Here is a 19,471-nt window from a genome sequence, read left to right as displayed (position 1 = left end):
AGACGTGAACATTTTACCCACGTGCTATCGTCGCTCCACTGCGTTCCAGTTCATTTTAGAATAGATTTTAAACTTTGACTGTTTGTTTTTATTTCTATTCATGGCCAGGCTCCTTCTTATTTGGTGGAGATTTTAACCCTTCGTAACTGTTATGACCCTGTGGGTCAACTGTTCCTTTTTTACTGCTTTTTCCACTGTGTGTGTGTGTGTGTACGTGAGTTGGGTGGCTGATTGAATGAATTAGGTGCAGGTGTTGCTGATTCAACCACTCCTGATTGGTGCCCCCTCATCGGCCAAGGTGTGGACTTCCTGGCCTATTTAAGAAGCTTGCCAGAAGCACTCTGTCTCCTCGCCAGCCAGACCAGCATTCAGAAACGCCAGTTCGCGTGTGTTCGGTCTTTGGTGATTCCTGCTTCGTTTCCTCTGAGCTGTTCTGTTTTTGCTGGCCTTTCTGGATGTGGGTAGGTCGGGAGGAGCTCGCCCCAATCTTACGGTGATTTGGGGGATCGTCCGTTTCTTTTTCGTCGTTCGTCGCCTGTCCTGGTGAGTCTGTTTTCTATCTCTATCTGCTTTTGGTTGGCAGTTTTTTCTTTTTGGTGGTGGCGACTATGGAATTTAATGTAGATGATTTTGTTAATAATCCGACTGTACAGGTACTTGAGAAATGTAGAAAGGACGATCTTGTTCTAATTGCACACGCTTTTGAGGTGGTTGTGCCTCCGAACATCAGGAAACCTGAGCTACGTGAGCTCCTGTTTAATGTGTTAAACAACAGGGGTTTGTTGGGTGAGCCAGCCCCGACCGAGGGGCCAGGTGCTGCGCCTGGTGTTCCCCCACTCCGTAACTCCCCAAGTCAGGCTGCTATGTCGGCCGAGGAGCTGAGGATAACTCTTCGCGTAAAAGAGGTCGAAGTGAGACACAAGGAGTTGGAGGTGGAAGCCATGCATCTGCGGGTGAAAGCTCTGGAGCTAGAGCGTGGTGCGGCTGCTACAGCCGGTCCCACAACCCCACAGTCACCGATCACCGGTATGCCCCATGAAGGGTTTGATGTTAGCCGGCACATCGCATTAGTTCCGCCTTTCAGAGAGTCTGAAGTGGACTCATATTTTAATGTTTTTGAACGTGTTGCAGCTACATTGAATTGGCCCAAAAATGTGTGGCCCTTATTGCTTCAATGTAGATTAGTTGGTAAAGCCCAGGAAGTGTGCACCTCGCTGTCTTTAGAAGACGGCCTAAATTACGATATTGTGAAAGCCACCGTCCTTCGCGCGTATGAGTTGGTGCCAGAGGCATGTAGGCAAAAATTTAGAAAATGTGGAAAAACTGCCACCCAAACCTATGTAGAGTTCGCGAGGGAGAAAACTGCTTTGTTCGACAAATGGTGCCAAGCTAGCAAGATTCAAAATTTCGACAATTTACGTGAGTTAATATTGATGGAAGAATTTAAAAATTGTCTTCCTGAGAGAATAGTCGTTTATTTAAATGAACAGAAAACCACCTGCCTTACTGACGCTGCGGTACTGGCAGATGAATTCGCATTGACACACAAACATGTGTCCTCACCAATAACCCGCCGTGATTCAGCTACCATTGACAAACCTCGATCCCCTAAAACCTATCGCCGTAACCCTGTCACCGTTTCTTCAGTTACAGAAACCCATGAATGTTTTTACTGCCATGAGCGAGGACACCTGATTGGCTCCTGCCCCATCTTGAAAAGAAAACAATCTAAAAGCGCCAAACCACCATCCTCAATAGCATCAGTTCAGACCAGAAAATCCGCTGCTAGCATGAATCTAGCAACACCAAAACACCAGGTTGACGCAGATTTTCAACCATTCGTCTCAAAAGGTTCAGTAACATTGGAAAACACAAAGCCAGTCGATATCACTATTCTGCGGGATACTGGGGCAAAGCAATCGCTTATTCGTGGGGATCTTCTCCCATTTTCAGCTGAGTCCCATTCTGGCTCAAATATTTCAGTTTTGGGTGTAAAATTGAGTGAGGTGCGCACATTTTGCTTTCATTCAAGTGACTTTTGTTTTCGATTGAAAATATATACTTTGATTGAAGGAACCTTTTTTTTTTGGATTGACTAAGACATACACAAATTTACCAACAAATTTATTAACCTACAGTAGGCAAGTAAGAAATAAGTGTCTGAAACAAATTGACTAGTAGTCAGGCTACTTTAGCTGAGGAGGGGGTTGGGGGAAAGAGAAAGCAGCCTCACTCACCAAGGTTTCGCCCAACCCCCTATACAGCTAAAGTAGCCTGACTTGAGCCTTTTTCGAGTCTTGAGTCCTACTTATGAAGATGGTATGTCCTGTATCGGAATTTGAACAAATACATATAAAAACAAATTTCCCATTTATTTTCAATGGCAAGTAATCAAGGTCCCTGTGATTTTTTTTAAAATTTTTTTTTTAACCATTTATCATGACAGCCCAATGAGATTGTATACCACTAACTCATATAGGTGAATTAAAAAAAAAAAGTAAAAAATCTGACCTACGTTTTTTGGGGGAGGAATGAAAAATCAATTAAATCAGTTAACATGAACATCTTTGATGTGAAATGTTTTATATTGTATATTTGTAATAACGTGTAGAACAAGAAAAGTAACGTGTTACTTTGCTGAGTAACAATTTACTCTTACAATGAGGTAACTGAGTTACTTCTCCCAAAAAGTAATTTAGTTAGTAACTTGTAACTAATTACTTTTTGAAGTACGATTGACAACACTGTGCAGTACATATTCCCTTCATAATAATTAGGACTATTAGGACATTCAGTCATTATTTCAGTGTGTTCAAAGAAACTGTTCAAGGCCGCTCCCTTCCACCTTCTCATGACACAAATTCTGTTTCTGTTTTTCTCAAAGGTTTTCACAGGTTTTCTCGTACTAACTTCAGACAAAATGGCTGCAATTCATGCTCCATTAGATCCAGTCATTCTAAACTATATACATGATCTTGCTTTAAACTCAAATTGCAGTTCTAAAACTTTTTTTTTTTTTTTTTTTGCAAAAACAATGTACACATTTGGGCCATTTTTTTCTGTTTTTCTGTGTGGAGTATAGGAGAAGTAAGTTAAAAGTTTTGTAAAAAGCGTAAAACTCCATAAATGAATGTAAATTAATAAATGTAGCTTGACTTGAACTGACAAAAACTATCACATGAAGTGTGCAACCGTGGTGTGTTCCCCTCCGTTGGGCCGCATTCTGACATAATGTATGTCTAGTGGTTGCATTTACATATGAATGGTTGCTGTCTGTCGGACAACGACTTGCTAATTCAAAAGCACTTGGGTCATTTGGGCCACCTCTGGGTTTTTTAGGAAGAGAGGCCAAATCGGCCATTGCTTGGGAATATTAGGAATATTTGTCTTGGGGAAGGGCCGAGTCGGCCTTTGCTGGATTTTCTAGTGTTAGACCACAGCTCCCAGTTAATAGAGTAGATTTGATCCTTGGAAATGATTTGGCCGGTGGGAAAGTTTTTCCTTCTCCCGAGATAATTAAAAATCCGTGTGCTAGGGTAAACCGAAAAGAATTAGTTCCTATTGAGTCCCATTCTGTTAATGAAAATCTGAAACCACCCGTAGACAAACATCAGCTAAGTGCTGCCCACAACGCCGCCCATCATTTGTGTCATTGTTTTTGTTTGTTCAAAACTTGCTCGCCCCTTCAAAGTAGTTCGATGCCAGCGCCATTGGCGCAGGTGCCGTACCCCTACAGGAAGATGACCTTTACGTTGATCGCACATTTTGTTACTTTTCGAAAGTCCAATAAGCACCAGCACTCTGAAGGCCCAAGTACACTGCATGCGTGATCGTTGCGGTTCCGGTCCGGTTTAGTGTTGCCTGCGTGCCACGCAGTCCGTCAAAAACAGGCAAATCATACCGGCTGCTGCACGGCTGCGGTCCGCCAACTCCGTCCCCTCGTGAGCTCTCGCGTGATCGCGCGCGATCATGTGCCATTTAAATCAACGACAAACACACAGTCTGTAGTATGTACTCATCAGAGAAGCAGAGAGAGAGCACATTTTTTTTCTTGCATATTGATAATGTAACGTTTGCTAAGCGGAAGTTTGGCCGCGAAAACAACACACGAGCTTCAACGCCTTTTTCCTCTTTTTCTTTATTAACTTCCCGCCACCTCACCAATGCAAAAACAACAACTACAGTGGGGAGAACAAGTATTTGATACACTGCCAATGGGTTTTCCCATTGTCAGTGTATCAAATACTTGTTCTCCCCACTGTATTTACACTGACGCTATCTAGTCCACCAATCGGAGCGTCGCGCTGGTGCACCAGCACACCAATGACAGCCCCGCGTTGGTGCCTAAATTAACCCACCGATGACAGCCCCGGCGACACTACAATATTTTATTTGTGTCTGTCTCTTAATTCCAGATTGACTGCATCATGTTGAGATCAGGGCTCCGTGTGTGGAGGGAAGGGGGGCTATTATGCCCTTGGTTGTGTCGGTGCGTTTATATCTTTGTGCACATTTAAAATTTATGGCACATAACATCTCATAGAGCTGTTATAAACAACTGATAAATAATCTGTCATATTTATAAAATGGATAGCGAATTATATTCGACATGAACTAAAAAAACGGCGTACTTGGAATTGGTGTCTCAACACTGCAGATTCATGTGGCCAGCGCAAACTGTTGTTTTTTCTATGAAGAGTCAAGTGAAATGTAGGAAAGAAAGAGAAACGTCTTGAATAGACCACCAGGTCGAAACTTGTGGGTGTCTCTTTTTTCTCTTTCGTCTCTTTTTTCTCTTTCGTACTTTCCCCCCTCGACTATGTATACAAACCGAGATTGTTTGTACGCGAGGCACGAGAATTTCTGCAGTGGAACCACTTCCAGATACGCTGTCTTTTTTTTTTTTTTTTTTTTTTTTGCTTAGCACGTCGTGTTTGATATCATTGCCAGAAAAACACACATAATAGGACACTTTGCAGTTTCGCTTTTAATGGTGTCCTTATAGTAATATCTGCTGCATGTATATCACTTTGTGGCTTTCCACCTCCATGATGAAGCGCTCATCATCCATTTTCGCTCGTGTTTAAACCGTGATTAGGCACCTGGGCTTTTGACGTCAGGCCCAGCTCCGCCCATTTTGCCGGATGCGTGTCCGGCAAAAATAGAAAATAGCCTATACCATCCGGCGGGCATGCGGCACGCCGGAGGTGGTTCGCAGTCAAGCCGGAGCACTGACGCGGCCGGTATACGTTGAACAATAGGATATAATGGGAACGGATTGGCTCCGGCGCTATTTTTTACCGGAGTCGGACCGGAAACGCAACGATCACGCATGCGGTGTACTTGGGCCCTGAATCGCACATTTACTTTGGGGAGTAAATGTCCGATTTTTAGGTGGTGGGGTGATATGACCCTGTGGGTCAATTGTTCCTTTTTTACTGCTTTTTCCACTCTGTGTGTGTGTGTGTGTGTACGTGAGTTGTGTGGCTGATTGAATGAATTAGGTGCAGGTGCTGCTGATTCAACCACTCCTGATTGGTGCCCTCTCATTGGCCAAGGTGTGGACTTCCTGACCTATTTAAGAAGCTTGCCACCAGCACTCGTCCTCCTCGCCAGCCAGACCAGCATTCAGAAACACCAGTTCGTGTGTTCGGTTCAGCAGTGATTCCTGTTTCGAATAATCTTTGTACATATTGTAAATAGTTGAGCAGTAATGTAGGAGGGAGATGCCTTTTTGTTTTGCACAGTTTTCTCCTGTTTTTGTTGCTAGGAGGTAGGTAAAGGAAATGTCTTTAATTTGACCTTTTTAGTTTTGTTAGGGAAGACAGGGTTTTCATAGATTTTTTTTTGTTATTTTGGCGAAGACCTTTTTAGTTTTGTTAGGGAAGACCGGGTTTTCATAGATTGTTTTGTTTGTTATTTTGGCGACGGTCTCCCTCTGAGCCAAATAAAAAAACTGCTCTTGACTTTTTTTCGTTTTCACTGGCTTTTCTGGGTGAGGGTTTGACGGGAGGAGCACACCCCATGTTGCGTCCTGAAACCCCTAGACCGGGACGTAACAGTAACTCTGGCGGGGCTCTTCGTTCTACTGGCCAGCTGCAAGTTCCAAGGTCGAGACTTAAACAGTGGGGTGATCGATCTTTTGCGGTTGCTGCCCCCAGGTTGTGGAATAGCCTGCCCCTCCGAAATCCACACCATTACAAATCTAGGACTTTTAGATCATGGTTAAAGACCCACTTTTTTAGACTCAATCTTTCTACAGATTTGGTTAGCCCGGTTATATTTCTTAAAGGTTTTAATATATTTGGATTTGATCTGTTTTATATTTTTTTTATTTTGCCGTTTTGACTTTAGTTGTTTTTGTTTTTTTCTCAGTTTTATTTTATAATATTTTCCTGCCTTTTATTCATCATGAACTATATTTTTTTGTAGAGGTAAAGCACTTTGAGGACCTTTCGGGCTTTTGTAAAGGGCTTTATAAATAAATTTGATCTTTTAACCATGAAATCAACAAATTTAAGTTATGTGTATTTGAATAAATATTACAAAACAGCTCCACTCCACCTGTCTCGGCAAATGATAATATACGCATACCACATTTTTCGGACTATAAGTCGCAGGTTTTTTCATAGTTTGGCTGGGGACTGGGCTTTGGACTTATACTCAGGAGCGACTTATGTGTGAAATTATTAACACATTATGATATCATTTCACACGTTATTTTGGTGTTTGGGAGTGACACTGATGGTTTGGTAAACTTGTTAGCATGTTCTTTATGCTATAGTTATCTGAATAACTCTTAATAGCTATGGCCACGTTCACGTTCTGCCTTTGGCAATGTGTGTTCAATTGTATTATTGACTTTTTTATATTGAAATGCATGCTTTTAGTTTTTGGCGCTTTCACGCCCATGTGAGGGCGCACTCGCACTTGTTTATGTGACAGCAGCTAATTATCATTTATTTACGTTGATGCAAACCTGTTTCGTATCGAGGACAAAATTAATTCCGTAAATTATACAGACGTCAGGCATCGTCATTTGGGAGTTTAGCTCGCTGTATAGCCAGGACCGAGCCGTTGCGTCCTGGTGAGGACAGTATATTCGCATTTCGTTGTTCATGCACTGTACACTTATTCAGCATGTTGTTCTCGATTGTATTTTTATATTAAGTTGCCTCTCAAGATGACAGATCTGTTCTATGTGTTGGATTTTATCAAGTAAATGTCCCCCAAAATGTGACTTGTACTCCGGTGCAGCTTATGTTTTTTTTCTCTTCGTTGGGCATTTTATGGCTGTGTGACTTATACTCAGGTGCGACTTATAGTCCGAAAAATATGGTACTTCCATGTATTCAAGAATTGTCACTGACTTTCAGCAAGCAGATCTTTGGACCAGCTTTGTCAATGGCATTTGACTTTGACTGACGGTTAGTAATTTCTCAGTTTTTATGTTGATTTACTTTGTACCTTTATGGCCCGAAGGTCTAGAATTTGAATGTTTGTTTGGGCAAGCAATTCAAGAAATTATTAAGTTCACTAAAAGTTGCAAAGTAACAGAGCTCGCAGCATCAATTTTGGGTTTTGGGGAGACAATTAGTTCATTATGGAACAATGGACTAATTCAGTTCAGAATTTCTCTTTACATGAACTATTAACTGAACTACAAGGAGCTTATTTTTTTAACATTTGTGAATTGAACTTTGAAATAGTTGTGTAGAAAATGAACTCAAGACTGATCATGGGGCCTATTGTCAAAATCTTAACATTTCAAATTCAGTGCATTACTGAAATGGTTAATATTAAAATTTGAACTGAGTAGTTCTGATTTGACAGCACACTTCAATAAAATGCACTGTATGTTTGGGTCATTGAAAACTGGACAAACCTCCGCACTTAAAGAACTTTCTGAAATATGAGTGTTCATTTGGGAGAAAAACATTGGTAAATCAATTCAATTGTTAAGAACTAACCCAACTTCCTTAGCGGGTAGGAGTTGTTATAATATCGTTGAAGAAAGTCCAATACGGGTCCCGTCACAATAAGTGCGTAGTTTCCTTGTCCTTGCTCTATGGCCTTCTTTCGAGCCCAGATACGTATCTGAAAAAATATAAAACAATTCCTGTTGTTTGATGTCTAACAAATGTTTCTAAGTGTGAAATCCAAAAGTGATCTCTGTTTTCCTGTTTCGTCTATAGTTTTTTTTTCTACACAGCTTACCTACTACTATGTTTTCATTTCATTCATGAAACTAATCATATATTTTGTTAAAAAAAAAAAATTGTATTAGATAAGCATTCGAGTCATGCTATACAATATTTGAACATTTTTATAAAACAAGCATATACTGTAAAGTCACTTAGCGTTTCTTTAGAAAAACTTGAATGTGATAAAGAAAGACTGAAATCAGTTTGTGATTCCTCACTCCCATTTTGATAATTCATTGTGTTTCGTTTATTAGGAGAATGCGGCGAGCAGGAAGGGGCTATGGGAGGACGGAATAGAAAACAGAAGAGAGAGAGACAAAAGAAGAACAACAATATGAAATACATTAAACGCCTCCACTACCAATAAATATAGTGCTGCTATCGTTAGCTTATTGTATTTCCCGTGGACACCATGTGGGGGGCCTGATGACCAAGGAGAAAAAGGATGGGGGTGGTTTGTCAAAAACAGATGTGATTAGGCGGGGTGGAGTGTACACAAATCAGCAATGTCATTCGTAGAATCCAGTATTATGTGAATCACTTGTAAGTGTGGTTATGTTGACATCCTATTCTATGCTGCCTGATCGCTAAATCTGGCACCGACAATTTCTCTACTTTGGTGTGTGTAATTGCACCCAGTCATGGGTGAATCCCATTAAACGTGTGACAATCATGCAGACAAGTGGAAATGCTAAGCAGGGGGTGCCCCGGGGTCACGGTCCCCCCCTCCTCATGCAGCTCCGGCAACGGGGCCACCGCTATTCCCTTGGCCTGGGTTCCAAGGTGGTCCCCCAACTATCTGCTTCCCCATTAACCGGTCCTTCAATGAAGGGATGAGGGAACGCGCCCCCCCCCCCCCCCCCCCCACCCCGCCATCCTACCTGGCCAAAAATTAGTTAAAAACAGCTATCAGAACGAAAACAGCTAAAATTCTTTTTTCTAGTGTATTGCATTCATAATTTTTTTTTTTACGATTGTAAGGGCAAAAATAAGGAAATAACTTATATTCATATTTTAATATCATGCAGGGCCAACAGTATTTGCAGACTGCAGGATAGTGCATTCATGTGTAGCTCAAAATTTGTTAAATGAGTCTACGTTTAACCTTTAACATTGTGACATAGTTTAAATATTATACACATTCATCGTAAAACATATGAATATAAAACAATTTTTTGCAACTACTAATCATTTCTTACCGAGATATCGCCTAGCGTAGCACTGAGGTATGTGTAGTCTGAGATGACAATGGCAAGTAGATACGTTGACATTTTCTCAGTTGACTCAAAACTAGTTTTAATCATGGATGAGCCATTAATTGTGATGTTAACAGCCTCTGAAAACAAAAAAAAAGCAAAAGTTTGTTTGGATGTAATCCAACGTTCAAAATCAATAGGAGATACATTCGCTTCAGAGGACTGTGATATCGGGTGAACTTCAACCTGGCAGCCGGCTTGTGGTGTTTCATCATACATCATCACAATTTAAAGTAAAACGTAAAAGTAGTCATCCAAAAATGTACTCAAGTACACATAAAAAATTATTCAGTGAAGAGAATACTGAAGTAATGAGTACCTTCAATTTCAGATTTTTTTTTTTTTTTTTTAAATGGTATATATATTTTTTTCAGCACAATATCTATATGAACTGTTATTATACTTGGAATCTATTGCATGTCCATATTAGGCCTCCCAAAAAACCATCGAGTTCCAAAGAAAAATCTACAGAAATGACACATCACACATCCAAAAAGCATGAGTGCCCTCTAGTGGAGAAAACATATTTCATAAAATGAAATTCAAATGGCAGGGCTGTTCCATCCTTGTATGACCGCTGTCAGAGTTTGGTCCACATTGCCGGTAGTAAGTCGAATTCGCTCCCAGTGAGGGTTGGACTCTGCCAAGGCTGCCCTTTGTCACCAATTCTGTTCATAATTTTTATGGACAGAATTTCTAGGCGCAGCCGAAGCATTGAAGGCGTCTGGTTTGGTCTGGATGACCTCAGCATTGCATCTCTGATTTCTGCAGATAATGTGGTGCTGTTGGCTTCAGCAGGCCATGACCTCCAAATTTCATTGGAGTGTTTCGCAGCCGAGTGTGAAGTGGTCAGGATGAAGATCAGCACCTCCAAATCCGAGACCATGGTCCTCAGTCGGAAAAGGGTGGAGTGCCCTCTCCGGGTCGGGGATGAGATCCTACCCCAAGTGGAAGAGTTCAAGTATCTTGTTCACGAGTGAGGGTAGGAGGGAGCGGGAGATTGACAGGCGGATCGGTGCAGCATCTGCAGTAATGCGGACACTGCACCGGTCCGTAGCGGTGAAGAAGGAGCTGAGTCGAAAGGCGAAGCTTTCGATTTACCAGTCAATGTATGTTCCTACCCTCACCTATGGTCACGAGCTGTGGGTTGTGACCGAAAGAACAAGATCCCAGATACAAGCAGCCGAAATGAGTTTTCTCCGCAGGGTGCCCGGGCTCTCCCTTAGAGATAGGGTGAGAAGCTCGGTCAACCGGGAGGGACTCCCGAGCCGTTACTCCTCCGCATTGAGTGGACCCAGCTGAGGTGGCTCGGGCATTTGGTTCGGATGTCTCCTGGACGCCTTCCTGGAGAGGTGTTTCAGGCATGTCCTACCGGTGGCAGGCCCCGGGGACGAGCCAGGACACGCTGGAGAAACTATCTCTCTCGACTGGCCTGGGAAAGCCTTGGGATCCCGCCGGAGGAGCTGGTTGAAGAGGCTGGGGAGAGCTGCTAAGGCTGCTGCCCCCGCGACCCGATCCCAGAGCAAGCGGAAGATGATTGATGGATGGATGGATCGAAGAGGAAAAATGTAGCAACTCTAGTGCATCCCAATGTCGCGAAGTAAGAGTAGCGTTTCTTCTTCACAAATCTACATTTACATCACATTTCAAAATTTACCTTTTTCATCGCCATTGGACAAGGCTACAGTTCCAGGTGGATGGATGACGGTTATATTGAAAAACGCTTTCATAGCTGGTTCGTCAAAACAAGGAAAGGTTTTTCTGGCATGAGTTGGATGCATCTGAGAGCCAACGACAATCCTGTGAATAAGTCATCATTCTGATTAACTGACCTTACCTCACTCTAAACCAGGGGTCCCAAAACTATTCCACATAGGGCCGCAGTGGGTGTAGGATTTCATTCCAACAAAACAACATGACACCTTTTCACCATCTTCAGTTGACTACAGTCAGGTGCTTCTTGTTATAGGAGAAATCTCATTGGTTAAACTGTCTGTGCTCAATCAGTAGGAACAAAAACCAGGACCCATAACGGCCCTTGAGGACCGGTTTGGAGACTTGCTCTAAACAACTTGTAAAATATTGCATAGAAATATACAGAACAAAAGCGCTTACCTTTTGATTCCATCCTCCACATATTCACTTCTGTAAAGACCAGCTAAGTCGTCAGCCAGCTCTCCAGTGAACTCAGTATACAAAAAATAGGTCTCTCCTTCAGTTAATGGACCATTTAACTGAACCACCAGGTACTGCGTCTTTGGCTCTAACCAGGTAGATGTAATATTTGGAACAAAACCATGGCCTGCATGAAAACATGCATCTAAAGTGAGTTATACGGTACATGCTATTGCATTTTGAAATCATCCATTTTTAATCACTGTTCCTATTCTGGATCATAAGCAAACCTTTTACATCTAGCCCAGTGGTTCTTAACCTCAGTTCGATCGAACACCAAGGGTTTGGTGGAGGTTAAGACATGCAGGGCCATATTTTTGTATGTCGAAGGCAAAGTGGCGTTTTACACCGGGTTTTGGACTCGTTTCCCCCAATTTACAGGTTTTAGTCCATTTCTTTCAACGGCTAATCCACTATTGGATTAGAGAAGAAACTGGGTTGCTCAGTGGAAGGTTGACCCACACTTATGGTATGAGGTACAACAGTCAGTACAACAGGCATTGACATTAAAAAAACATTCAAGTCACATTTTATGCCATGAAAATAGTATGTGATGCAAAGACATGACAAGAGAACGACAATGTCGACATGAAAACAAAAGCAGGAAGGATGTGAAATATATTGAGCTTCATTTCATTTTCGAATGTGAAAAGCAAATGCAAAGGGCAAAATGATTTGTCGTAAATTGAACTGTTTCTGTCAGATTCATGTTTTTTTTTTTTGTTTTTTTTTACATATTGATTTTGTGTGAACAATCTGAACAGTCACAAAGCACAGTAATCAGACTTTTGCGAGACGTATTGAAACCATACAGTCATGTGAAAAAATTAGGGCACCCCATTAAATATTCAGTTCTTTATTAAGAAATGTTCACATATCAATGTCTGATCTTTTATTTTATTTTATTTTATTTTTTTAAATCACTGGAAAAGAAAGTGATTTAATTGCAGGTAAACAACTAAAAATAACATCACGTCTTACTTATTAAACCAAATACATCAACAAAAAAATGCATACTCCAACTGAGGAAAAAGTTAGGACGCCCTACCACCTAATAGCTAGTGTTACCCCCTTTGGGTAAAATAACTTCAGTGAAACACTTTTTGGAACCATCGACCAGTCTGACATCGGTCTGAAGAAACTTTGCCCCACTCCTCAACGCAGAATACTTTCCACAGTGAGATGTTTGAAGGGTTTCTTGCATGTACAGCCCGTATCAAGTCAGCCCATAGCATCTCAATGGGATTAAGATCTGGGCTTTGACTCGGCCATTTCAGGACTCTCCATTTCTTCCTTTTCAGCCAGTTCTTGGTGGATTTACGGACATGTTTTGGGTTGTTGTCATGTTGCAGGGTCCAGTCTTGCCTCAGCTTTAATTTTTTTCACAGATGATCTCACATGTTCCTTAAGCACCCTCTGATACACGATATAATTCATGGTGGGTTCTATGATGGTGAGCTGGCCAGGTCCTGCTGCATCAAAGCATCCCGAAACCATTTCACCTTCCCCTCCATGCTTCACAGTTGGTATGAGGTTCTTTTCCTGGAATGCTGTAGTAGGTTTACTCCAAACATGTCCTCTGTTCTGGTGTCCAAATAATTCAATTTTAGATTCATCTGTTCAAAGAACATTATTCCAGGTGCCTGGTCTTTGTCTACATTTCACTCTGGCAAACTTTATTACTGGCCTTCATGTTCTTCTTGGAGAGCAAAGGTTTCCTGCTTACACACCTCCCATGTATGTTAAATTTGTGGAGTCTCTTTCTTATTGTAGAGGCATGCACTTTCACATCAACAGTAGCAAGAGCCTGCTGTAGGTCCCGTGAAAATACTTTAGGGTTTTTGGAGACTTCTTTTAGCATCTTGTGGTCTGATCTCGGGGTGAAATTGCTTGGACAGCCAGACGTGGGCATGTTGGCAGTTTTTTTTAATGTCCTCCACTTGTAGACTATTTTCCGGACAGTGCAATGGCGGATTTTATATTGTTTTGAGCTCTTTTGAAATCCCTTACCAGACTCATAAGCGTCTACAATCTTCTATCTGAAGGCCTCAGACAGCTGATTTGATCTCACCATGGTATTTTCTCTCACTTCAACAGTTAGTCACTGTTGAAAGTATTCTGCGTAGAGGAGTGAGGCAAACTTTCTTCAGACCGATGTCAAACACTGGTCGATGGCTACAAAAAGCGCCTAACTGAAGTTATTTCAGCCAAAGGGGGTGACACTACCTATTAAGTGGTAGGGTGTCCTAAATTTTTCCTCAGTTAGAATATGCATTTTTGTTGATATATTTGGTTTAATAAGTAAAACAATGTTAATTTTTGCTGTTTACCTACAATTAAATTGCTTTCTTTTCCAGAGATGAAGAAAACCAAGATCATTCATAGATATGTGAACATTTCTTAATAAAGAACTGAATATTTAACGGGGTGTCCTTATTTTTTCACATGACTGTATACGGGAGGTCGTTTCATATCGATATGGACAAGACCCTTCTCAGTCTGAACAGCGCAGATGGTTTTTTCACTGTCCGTGACTTCACTCTATGCTGAATGATGCCTTTGTTGCCCCAGCAACCTGTCAGGTGTGTCAACAATGTGGCCCGGTCTGTACAGGCCCAGTAGGCTACATGCTTTAGCAATTTGAAATATATACTGTATATATGATTGAGATGAGATAGTGATAAGAAAAATGAGATTTGATTAGGAATCTGATTGGAATCAGATATGTCTGCAAGCCTAATGTAGCCTTTGATACTAGTTCGCAAGCTTAAATATATCAATGTTGTGTTTGAAAAGGAAAAAAGACATAATTCTGATCTAGCTTTACATTACATGCAAGCAAAGCTATGTCCGCGCAATGTGGGGTGCAAAAGGAGGACACATAAGTGCCACATGACGCATGATTCGAACTTTTGTCTGTGAGACAGAGGTGCTAGCCAGTGTGCAAATATGTTTTTGCATGCTGAGCTCCACATAAATGAAAAAATACAGTATAGTTGAAATATTGTAGGTCAGGTTTGAGCTACAGAACATATTATATAATCCTTTTTCATCAATATTTGTTGAGGTGTGTTTGTGAATGTACCTGAAGCAAGAAGCAGGGCCATGTGTTTCTTCTCCAGCAAAGTGTAGTTGAGCTTGTTTGAGTGGATTAGGACCAGATCGGTTTGCGTTTCACATTCAAACACCACAGTAGAAGTACCTAATGAGAAATAAGAAATACTCCTGTGCATGAAGTATTTTAGTAAATAATTGTGATTAGTAGGCTAACGTCTACAATTCCCAATTGTAATGCAGTTGAGATTAGGGCTGCAGCTATCGAATATTTTAGTAATCGAGTAATCGACTGAAAATTCTATCGATTAATCGAGTAATCGGATAAAACAAATATATTTTTAGGTGAAGAGCAATTATACATATACATGAGAAAACAAGACATTTCATCTAATCTTGAACCATTTTCAGTCAATCAATGTCTTTATTTTCGTTGTATATTGTTGAAAACAGCCAACAATTGCATCTCAGGTGTAACTAGAATAAAAAAAAAAAAAAGACTAATTCACTGCTTTCACTCAAAAAACTTTTAGATCTTATTAATATATATATATATATCTTACCTAAAAATGCCGTTACGCTTGATAACACACATCACTTAAAAGTTAGGATTTTTTCCCCACGTGTTTCAATTGAATTTCTCATTGTGTCAAGCCATTTTTAAGTTCTAGTTAAGTTTTAAGTTAGTCTAAACTGTAAGTCCTGATAGGATTTTGAGTTTTTGCAGTGTTCAAAATAAATGTATGATACAGGCTGTATTGGAGCACATTAGGGACCAGTGCTACTTGGTGTTTTATCCAGCAATGACTACTGAGCTAAAATTGATAGTTAGCATGATTACGTTTTTATTTTACACCCTCATCACTCCACAATGCTATGTTATGTTAAAGCCTGTATGTAAGACACGTTAGCCACGCATCGACAGTGGTCATAAATAATTGAAACTGTTCCGTGAGCTAGTAGCGACAGTAACGTTAATCTTATTTATTAGCGCTTAGCGCTCTTTATTAGCGCTCTTTATTAGCGCTCTTTATTAGCGCTCTTTATTAGCGCTCTTTATTAGCGCTCTTTATTAGCGCTCTTTATTAGCGCTCTTTATTAGCGCTCTTTATTAGCGCTCTTTATTAGCGCTCTTTATTAGCGCTTAGCGCTGTACTGCTTTAAGATGGCGGCTGTTTACAAACGCTGCCCAGACGCGGCCGAGTCTGTCAATGCTCATCTAGTTCAACATACATGTGATCTCAATGAGACGCGCCAGACGCTGCCTGTTACCAATGTAGCATTGTGCGGGCTAGTATTTAGCAACGTCGGCGTCGTTTGTGGCGGCTGTCGGCTGCGGTAAGTTTTTTTTTTTTCCCTTCTTCCTCTCCGCACGTGACAGCGCGTTGTCCCGCATTAAAAGTAGTCCTAGCAAAACGTGATGCTTAGAGCTGTCAAAATAAACGATTACTCGAGGTGAATAAAATTACTCGGATCAGTTTTTAAACTCGAGTTACTCGAGTTGCTCGAGTACTCGTTTCAGCTCTAGTTGAGATACTGTGTTAAACAGAACTACATAGAAAATACTAAAGGGATTTCGGACACCTTTCAATCTATAATATATTGAATTAAATCCACTGAAAATACTAACAATTTGATGCTGAAACTGACATTATTGGTTGTGTGTTTACAAATATTATTTTATTTTGAAATTCTCGCCAGCAACATGTTTCCCCCAAAATGGGAAAAGGATCTTCATGGACTTTGAAAGTTGAGGAATGCTAAAAAAAAAAAAAAGGGAAAAAAATCCCTGCTCTGAATGGAATATTTCACAAATGAACAAGTTGACTGGAAACACGTGAGCGTTATGATTGGATATAAAAGGAGCGTGCCCGAAAGGCTGAGTTGTTCCCAAGCAAAAAGGGGGCAATGTTCAACACATTGTAAATGTTGTTCCCTAAATTTATTTTCAAGCCTTTGTGTAACAATCATGCCTTGCCTTGTGAATTGATGTTTTCAAACAAATTTTTAGTAATCTGCTCACAGCTAACCGTCTCCACTCTCTCAGCAAGAATGATCATACCCCCCCCCCCCCCCCCCCCTTTAAAACGGCATTTCTATTTCCACTTTTCATATGTACAGGTACAGTGGGGCAAATAAGTATTTAGTCAACCACTAATTGTGTTCTCCCACTTGAAAATATTAGAGAAGCCTGTAATGAGAAGAACGAGAAGAATTGAGATGAACTTTTGGTATTGACTAAATACTTATTTCCCACCATGATTTGCAAATAAATTCTTTAAAAATCAAACAATGTGTTTTTCTGTTTTTTTTTTTTCTTCTCCACATTCTGTCTCTCATGGTTAAGGTTTACCCATGTTGACAATTACAAGTCTCTCTAATATTTTTAAGTGGGAGAACTTGCACAATTAGTGGTTGACTAAATACTTATTTGCCCTACTGTACCTGTACATATGATTACATATGATTGCCCATTTTCTTCGCCAACGTAATTGCAAAACCATTTTAAATGTATTTGATGTAATTTTATTGGAATACAACCTGCACTTTGTAAGGAACACTATTATTCTGAACACCACTGTGGAAACACAACTACATCTTCAAAGCTAATGTTAAGTGTCAGGCTAAATTTAGATGCCCCTCAAAATAGAATACAATTTCCCATGTGTTTTGGCTATGTGTGTCAAAACATCAACCAATAACTGTGTTGCAAAAGGATGTTAATATACAACAGCGAATGAATTCAAATCAGTATTTTTTTTCCACCAGCACTACCCTATGGTTTGATAGGAAGTTATAAGAAAAAAAACTTCAAATATTTTGCAGAGTTTATTAGAAACTATTTAATGCTGTCACTCACCTGTGAAGAGGTAAAGACCAGAGACGGGGTCAGGGCTTAGATGAGGCCACAGAGTAATGTTGTACATGAGAGGAATCAGAAAATTTGGAAGACGGTACCTGAGGAGATAGCATAAACTTTTTTTGTTGATTTTGTTCAGTTTGGGAAAATTTGAATAGTGAACAGTACATCGTTATTATCATATAACATCATTTATTGTTGGCCTTATTACTATGTGTGATCCTAGCTCATTAAAAACAATAAAGTCATTTGATTCCACTTTATCTCAATGCTTCTTAGGACAGTATCATAAGACTGTCATAAGTATGAGGACACCGATCATGAACAATGAGTGAATGCTTATTATAGATGTCTTTAGTTTGTGGACCCTAATCCAAAGACATTTGAAACAATGTTAATTTTGCATCAAAAGTGACATAGTTTACTGAATAACATTTGATGGCATCAGATTAACCTTTCATTCAGATTCATGACAGTTTTCGACATGATTATGAGAGTCTTATTACACCGTCATAAGAGGCATTTAAATAAAGTGTGACCGAAATTTTAATCTTGATATATATATTTATATATGTAACTTTCTTAGAGCCCATGTTGATTTCTCTCGCGAAATAATCCACTGTCTTGTGGGAAAACAATGAAATTGTTTGGAAAAACTATGAAGTTGTTACATTTATCATTATTATAGGATCCAGTGGGGCATCGCAATACAATTGTAATATGTTAATATATGCTAATAATATGTTAAGTCCATGCCCGCATATATCGGTATCAGTTTGAAATTGGTATCGGATTTTTGGAGTTGGACAATATTGGGATATCCGTTGAAAATTCATTACCTCTGATAAACTGGATATGATGAATAGAGGACTCAAAAACCTGGACGATGAATGCATTTAAGGTCTTGTTGTTGTTGGAGCCCGGAACTAAATTTGTAATGCTTACTTTTTTTCTTTTAAACTTTGTATATGCTTTTTTTCCAAAGTGCAGAGTGTTTAAATGAGAGAATAGATCATTCATCATTCATTGGTTAATTTATTTTCCGTACTGTTTATCCTCACAAGAGATTGCTGGAGGGTTGGAACTGATCCCAGCTGACATCTTACTTATTTTTTAAATTTATCATTATTTGTATTTTTTTGTTTATTTCTAATATATATATATATATATATATATACACATATATATATATATATATGTATGTATATATATATATATATATATATTTTTTTTTTTTGTAGAGTCAATGAACTATGTACATCTTCAAGAAACATTATGACAAGTCTCTGCTATCAGTCACTGAATCTTTAATTATCTGATAAGAGTACTTGTACCTGTCCCAAGGAGCGGAATCCTCATCACCTTGATCTGCTCCAGTCAGGGCAATAGTCCACAGCGTGATAATAGTAGCTACAGCTACAAGAGCTAAGAGCAGACATAAGATACAGAACTTGCTGACCCGGCATCTTTTCTCCATCACCTAACAAACACACAAACAAGATGGCTGAAAATTCCAAAACATGTAATACCTCCCTTGTCCAGTCACAATGTAATCAATGCAAAATGGTATTCTAACCAAAGCAAGCTTATTTCCCAGGGCCTCACATCCAAATTGACAAAAACTAGTCTAAGTCAGCACTGTGCAGTTACAAATCCTTGTTCCTTTTTTATTCTGTTCTCTCACAGCTTGCAAGGCAATAAACGAGGTATTAGGACAGAGGAGGGATAACTATTGACTCTAGGGAGTGCTAAGAGTGGTTTTACAATATTATCTTTAACCTGTCCAGTGCATGTTCCCACGGCCTCATAAAATGCACAAATGTATTTCTTTCATCACAGTCATCATTACACAATTCTTGGCTATCCACATTGCATAAATCCATGTTTATCAGGGTATACAAGGTATTAAACTTTGTGTTTAA

General features: G+C 40.0%; 1 protein-coding gene across 1 annotated transcript in view; it reads right to left on the bottom strand.

The window, feature by feature from the left end:
• The window catches only part of LOC130915803 (aminopeptidase N), a 51,075-nt gene extending 31,899 nt beyond the window's left edge, over positions 1-19,176 (bottom strand). The window contains exons 1-8 of the mRNA XM_057835901.1: positions 19,126-19,176; positions 18,884-19,029; positions 17,550-17,647; positions 14,721-14,837; positions 11,576-11,762; positions 11,118-11,260; positions 9,404-9,540; positions 7,971-8,097 (exon numbers count right to left, since the gene is read on the bottom strand). Of these exons, the coding sequence (XP_057691884.1) occupies positions 7,971-8,097; positions 9,404-9,540; positions 11,118-11,260; positions 11,576-11,762; positions 14,721-14,837; positions 17,550-17,647; positions 18,884-19,026 (952 nt within the window). The 5' untranslated portion in view covers positions 19,027-19,029; positions 19,126-19,176. The remainder of the gene's footprint in view (positions 1-7,970; positions 8,098-9,403; positions 9,541-11,117; positions 11,261-11,575; positions 11,763-14,720; positions 14,838-17,549; positions 17,648-18,883; positions 19,030-19,125) is intronic.
• Between the last annotated feature and the right edge of the window lie 295 nt (positions 19,177-19,471).

The sequence above is a fragment of the Corythoichthys intestinalis genome, chromosome 5 (genome assembly GCF_030265065.1).
Source record: "Corythoichthys intestinalis isolate RoL2023-P3 chromosome 5, ASM3026506v1, whole genome shotgun sequence".
Taxonomy (NCBI): Eukaryota; Metazoa; Chordata; class Actinopteri; order Syngnathiformes; family Syngnathidae; genus Corythoichthys; species Corythoichthys intestinalis.
Note: the sequence above shows the minus strand (reverse complement) of the source record. Positions and strands in the feature narration are given on the sequence as shown.